The sequence below is a fragment of the Vigna angularis genome, chromosome 2 (assembly GCF_016808095.1).
Source record: "Vigna angularis cultivar LongXiaoDou No.4 chromosome 2, ASM1680809v1, whole genome shotgun sequence".
NCBI lineage: Eukaryota > Viridiplantae > Streptophyta > Magnoliopsida > Fabales > Fabaceae > Vigna > Vigna angularis.
Window position 1 is genome coordinate 49,263,351 of NC_068971.1, and position 5,708 is coordinate 49,269,058.

Consider the following 5,708-nt stretch of genomic DNA (forward strand, 5'->3'; position numbering starts at 1 on the left):
TGGGTTTTGGCATGCCGAAATCAGACTCATGTGCTTGAGCATGAATAAAGAATTTCCAGGACATAAAGGAAATCCAAGAGCAATTATTTGGAGAAAAATTTCAGCATTATCATTGGGAAAACGAATATGCATAGTTATATATATAGAGAGACCGAAATGTTCCTACAGGCTGAAATCATTGATCATGTTACAACAGAACAGATCATTGATCATGTTACAACAGAACAGAGAATTATTATTATCAGTAGTATTATTATTATCGTTCAAAGTGACACAATTTGTTAGTTTTGTTCCAAAGAGAAGAAGAACATAAACAAAATGAGTGAGATGCTCCAAAAACTGGTTTATTTTATCTGGTGAGTATTTTATATCAGAAGGAGTGGTTGTAGAGTAGTTGCATTGGCCTGAAAAAAATGAGAAATGCCACGGGGAGACAGGGTGGCAGTAGGCTGACATGGCAAAGAGTATGAAATGTTGGATTCTTTTAAGGAAATTTTGATAGCAATGAATTATAAACAAGTTTAAATAAAATAATATAGCATTATTTCAAATATTAATTCTTAACACAATAAGTTTATACATATTAGTATGTTATTTATTTGATCGAAATATGAGAGTTTGAATTTCACCTTGATCTCTTTGGATGAAAATGTAGGCAGTGCAGCATTATTTATAATGGGATTGTGGGGCAATGGAAAGGTAAGTTAGAGAGCCTTTAAGACAAACCCATCTTGCTATCTAATCCCAGTTCATGTGCATTCATTAATCAATGTGGGTGAAATAAAAAGCGAACCAACCCTACCAAAAGAAAAAGCATGATTCCTGTGTCTTACGAGACAAGAGTCCCTTTCTCGCTCCCCATAAATATGCTCCTCCTTTTTTACCAATTCATCCTCACCATTTTGCCCTCGCTTCTTCTTTTAACCCTAATTCCATGCCTCTCCTTCTTCAACCAAACAAACATCAAACAACAACAACAAAAAAACCCATCTTGTTAAAATAATTGCCTACAAACAGTAAGTAAATGATAAACTCACTGAACCATTGTTTCATGATTTAATAAATTTTAATAATAGAACTTTATTATAGTTGTTTTATAAATTCAAAAAATAAAATAAATGTTTTCTATTGCAAGAACTAAATAGATAGTATCTAACATGTTTCATGAATTAAATTATTATTTATCTTAATAATTACTAAAACTTGGTGTTGGATCATGATATCCCCTGTGTACCTATAATATCTACTTGTCAAATTATGGTAATGGCCAAATTATGGATGGCCTGTCTCTCTCTCTCTCTCTCTCTGTGATAATTGCAGCTTGAAAAGTTACAGAGTCATAATGATCATTCAATGGCAAAGTAGAGAGAAAAGAAAAAGGTGTGTTTAATCAGGGTTGAGCTACTATATCAATTTTTTTTTCATACATGTAAAAGAAAAAGGTATGTACATCAGTGCAGAGTTGTCATGAGAGTACAAGATTATGAATTTATAAAGTGATTACTATTCAATATAGGGATTTTGTTAATGATGTGAATGTAAATAGTTAGTTGATTGATGATTATATGTGGATGTAGTACCTTTGTGACAATGAATGTCCCCATCCCCCGCTATCAGGGTTTGTTTTACATTAGAAATTCACACAGGTTTGTTTGTTTCGTGGATTGATTAGCCTCCAAGGTCACATGTGGAGGTACTATGTTTTGGCCTCTTTGTTCACAATTTTTATGGAGTCAATCATGGGTGCGTTACGAAAAAGCGACAGAATTAAAAATGGGTGATGGTAACATTTGTATGGTTTAAAAGAATGATAAGAAAAAGAAAATATGATGAATGCAAAGAGGAGTGAAGGAAATAGCACAAGGTCAACGTATGGAAGGGTAAATCCGTGTTTGAAATGGTTGGGTAGGAGAAATAAATAGCAATAGCAAAAGGCTGCTTTGCTTAGCTTTGGGACATTTGGCTGCAGTTATCTTTCCCTGGTGGTTGAAACTTGAAACCGAGGACCCGTGATGAGTGACCGGGTATATCTAGTTACAATCATGCACTCACCGGCTGAGTCAGGTTCCAAATCATAAATATTAGTAGCTTATTACTTACACTTAAAATGTCATACATATATACATACATACGTACAATCATACGTATAGGTCAAGTGTGTGGGGGTGTGTGAGAGAGAATCCAGGGTGTGCCAGCTATGAATTAGAAGGATGAAAGCTTTCCACGAGGGTCAAAGCTGTCAATTTTTGAGTTTTCCCCCTCCCCTGCTTTCACCTTATAACCACATCTACACGAAACCCACTTAGTAAATACCCATATAAAAAACCCTAAACTTCTTCTACATTTCTATTCCCTGCTTCTGTTCTTTCTCTCACACTCCCTTTATAATTAGACCCCAAAATTTCATTAGGAGGGAGGTGTGAGAAGAAGGGACAGCATACAAATTAGCCCCCTCTCCCAACACTTTTTATGCTACAACATTCATCAGATTAACTCAAAAATGGCCATCACTACTCACACTCTATCCTCCACAGAAAAAAGACATTGGTGGCTTACCAATCGAAAGGTAAGGTATGCCTTCTGTTTACAATTTCAGTTTCAATCGAAATGTTTTCGATGACACGTTTGCGATTTTTTTTTTTTTTGAAGATTGTTGAGAAATACATCAAAGACGCTCGGAGTCTTATAGCCACGCAAGATCAGAGGGAGATTGTTTCGGCTCTCAACCTTCTCGATGCGGCTCTGGCGATTTCTCCCAGGCTGGACCAAGCGCTTGAGCTTAGAGCCAGGGCTCTGCTCTGTTTGCGGCGCTTCAAGGAGATCGCGGATATGCTTCAGGACTACATTCCGAGCCTCCGAATCAACGATGACTCCTCTTCCTCCTCCTCCTCTGTTTCATCCGACACCTCCAGAGAGGGAGTGAAGCTTCTCTCTTCCTGTGAGTCGCCGGTGAGAGATCAGATCTTCAAGTGCTTTTCTGTTTCCGACCTCAAGAAGAAGGTCATGGCAGGGCTGTGTAAAAACGGCGAGAAGGAAGGGCAATGGAGGTAATTTCATCGTTTCCTTTTATTTTCTCTCACTGACACTCTTGCATTATTTTGTTTCCTTGGTTTTGCTTTGGCGTGGAGTTTTTGCAGGTTTTAAAAAGGGAATTTCTTCGTTACAGGGAACTCACTTTGTTTATTTATTTATTTAATTAATTAATCACAGTTAATGACTTTTATTTAAGTTTGAGATCGAATGGAAGTAACTACTTTAAACGGGTTTGCGTAAATGCTCCCTGCTGTCACCCATACACCCAACGGAAGTGGTAATTCAACGCACAATAAAAAATACTCACTGATACGTTTTTTTTAACTTATTTATGACTTAACCAGACCCGTATATGTACATTGTCTTTCTCTGTTCTTATCTCACAAACCATAGCCTTCTTCTAATCGTTCAGAGCAAAACAAAACGATTGCAGTTCCTGTTACGACATCGTATCTGTATATATTTGTCTCTCACTAAAGTGTAATCTTGGTTATATAATGTGACTTAAATTACTGGTGTTGTGTAGACCTGTTTAGGTTCTTTGCCAATGCTCTCATCTTTTTATCTAGTTTCGTGACACCCTATTCCACGTTAGTCACACATTTATACATCCAATTCCTTGAGTTTTTAACTGTCATTTTTTCTATTTCCTTATATTTTTCATGTTTAGTATAATATAACTTATATTTCATTATATTTTCTAAGTTCAAGATAATATTAAGTAAAATAAAGAAACTTATTATATTTCTTTTATTTTTCTAATAAGAAATTAATTTAAGACTTCAAAAAGAACAATAATGAATTAATGTTTTAAATAAAGTGAGATTTATATATTAATATTTATTATAGTTTGAGTGCGTGATTAACTACTTGAAAGTGGAATTTTCAAACAGATACTTGGTGTTGGGTGAAGCATGCTGCCACCTAGGCCTAATGGAGGATGCAATGGTTCTTCTTCAAACGGGAAAGCGTCTTGCAAGCGCTACGCTCCGGCGCGAGAGTGTGTGCTGGTCGCAAGACAGCTTCAATGTTGCGAACATCCAATTCTCCAGCGACGCCACAAATGCGCCACCCACAACTCCACCGCGAACTCTTCTTGCGGCGGATACTGAGAGCGTGACTCAACTCCTCGGCCACATAAAGTTCCTCCTCCGGCGACGCGCCGCCGCACTGGCCGCCCTCGATGCAGGGCTCTACTCAGAGGCCATCCGCCACTTCTCGAAAATTGTGGACGGCCGGCGTAGCGCACCGCAGAGCTTCCTTGTCGAATGCTACCTCCTCCGCGCCTCTGCTCACCGTTCCGCCGGTAGAATTGCAGAGTCAATTGCGGATTGTAACCGCACCCTTGCTTTGGACCCCACTTGCATTCAAGCACTAGAAACCAGAGCTTCACTCTTCGAAAACATTCGTTGTTTACCCGATTCTCTTCACGACCTCGAACACTTGAAGCTCCTCTACAATTCAATTTTACGAGACCGCAAGCTTCCCGGTCCTGCGTGGAAGCGCCACAACGTGCGTTATAGGGAAATTCCAGGGAAACTCTGCACCCTCACTATTAAAATTCAAGAACTGAAACAGAAGCTGGCATCTCGAGAAACAGGGAATGTCGATTACTATGCTTTGATTGGTGTTCGACGAGGTTGTTCCCGGTCGGAGTTGGAAAGGGCTCACTTGTTGCTTTCCTTGCGGCACAAGCCTGATAAGGCAACGGGGTTTATCGAAAGGTGCGAGCTTGCGGATGAGCGTGATGTTGAGTCGGTTAATGAGAGGGCGAAGATGTCATCTTTGTTGTTGTATAGATTGGTTCAGAAGGGTTACACTACTGTGATGAGTAACATCATGGATGAGGAAGCTGCTGAGAAGCAGAGAAAGAAGGCAGCTTTGCTGGCTATTCAAGTGCAGAAAGAGAAAGACGATGAACCTGAGCTGTGGAGCAAGGTTGAGTGTACTAGGAGCAGCAGCGTGGAAAATAATAATAATAATAAAAACGATGATAATAATAATAATAATGCTCAAATGTCTCAAAATAGTTCCATGGTGTGTTCTTCTACTGTGAATCCGGCGATGTTTCAGGGCGTTTTCTGCCGTGACATTGCAGTGGTGGGGAACTTGCTTTCTCAGGTGGGGTTTAATCGGTCCATGCCGGTGAAGTATGAAGCGTTGAGCTGTTGATTGTATTGAAGTGCATATGAAATGGAAATGTTAGGTGGGAGATGTCGAAGATGGTACGGACAGTGGAAATCTCTGGTTCGTTGGTTCACTGTGTACAAATTATGCAAAACAAAATCAAAATATTTAGATTGCCGGAAAATTTTATCTTTTCTTTATCTTTTATTAGTTATCTTTGCATTATCTCTATCAGATGTACAGAGTATGAGTACTGAATGCAGCTCTCTTTTGAGATGTTTGGTCTTCAACCCTCTTCCTCATTTCTTCCTCTCGATTTTCTATACAAGTGATTCTGATTTTGGTTTTGATCTGGATTTGGTTTTGTTTAACATAATTGAATGACTGATTTAATGTTCTTCTACATTATCCTTCTCATCCAAAATAATGTGCTCTCAATAGTTTTTCATAATATAATTACCATTTCTATTATCGTTAGAGTAAATTTAAGTTACGCCTAAATATTTGTAAGTATGGAAATTGAGTTTTCCCAACAACACTGTCAGCTA

General features: G+C 38.5%; 1 protein-coding gene across 2 annotated transcripts; it reads left to right on the forward strand.

The window, feature by feature from the left end:
* Nucleotides 1–2,299: 2,299 nt before the first annotated feature.
* Nucleotides 2,300–5,450, forward strand: LOC108329558 (uncharacterized). Of its 2 annotated transcripts, none has more exons than XM_052873895.1 (3): nucleotides 2,300–2,571; nucleotides 2,650–3,047; nucleotides 3,927–5,450. In XM_052873895.1, exons 2-3 carry the CDS (start codon nucleotides 2,830–2,832, stop codon nucleotides 5,203–5,205), a joined length of 1,497 nt encoding a protein of 498 aa, XP_052729855.1. In that variant the 5' UTR covers nucleotides 2,300–2,571; nucleotides 2,650–2,829; the 3' UTR covers nucleotides 5,206–5,450. The 2 variants fall into 2 exon arrangements, with proteins under 2 accessions (XP_052729855.1, XP_017419307.1); XM_017563818.2 differs by having other exon boundaries at nucleotides 2,300–2,566.
* Nucleotides 5,451–5,708: the final 258 nt, after the last annotated feature.

Bases quoted from the DNA above. Each gene is read 5' to 3' on its own strand.
- LOC108329558 (XM_017563818.2), top strand. From the start codon at position 2,501: ATGGCCATCACTACTCACACTCTATCCTCCACAGAAAAAAGACATTGG. The intron at 2,567-2,649 runs GTAAGGTATGCC...TTTTTTTTGAAG, and splicing joins GGTGGCTTACCAATCGAAAG to ATTGTTGAGAAATACATCAA. The intron at 3,048-3,926 runs GTAATTTCATCG...ATTTTCAAACAG, and splicing joins GAGAAGGAAGGGCAATGGAG to ATACTTGGTGTTGGGTGAAG.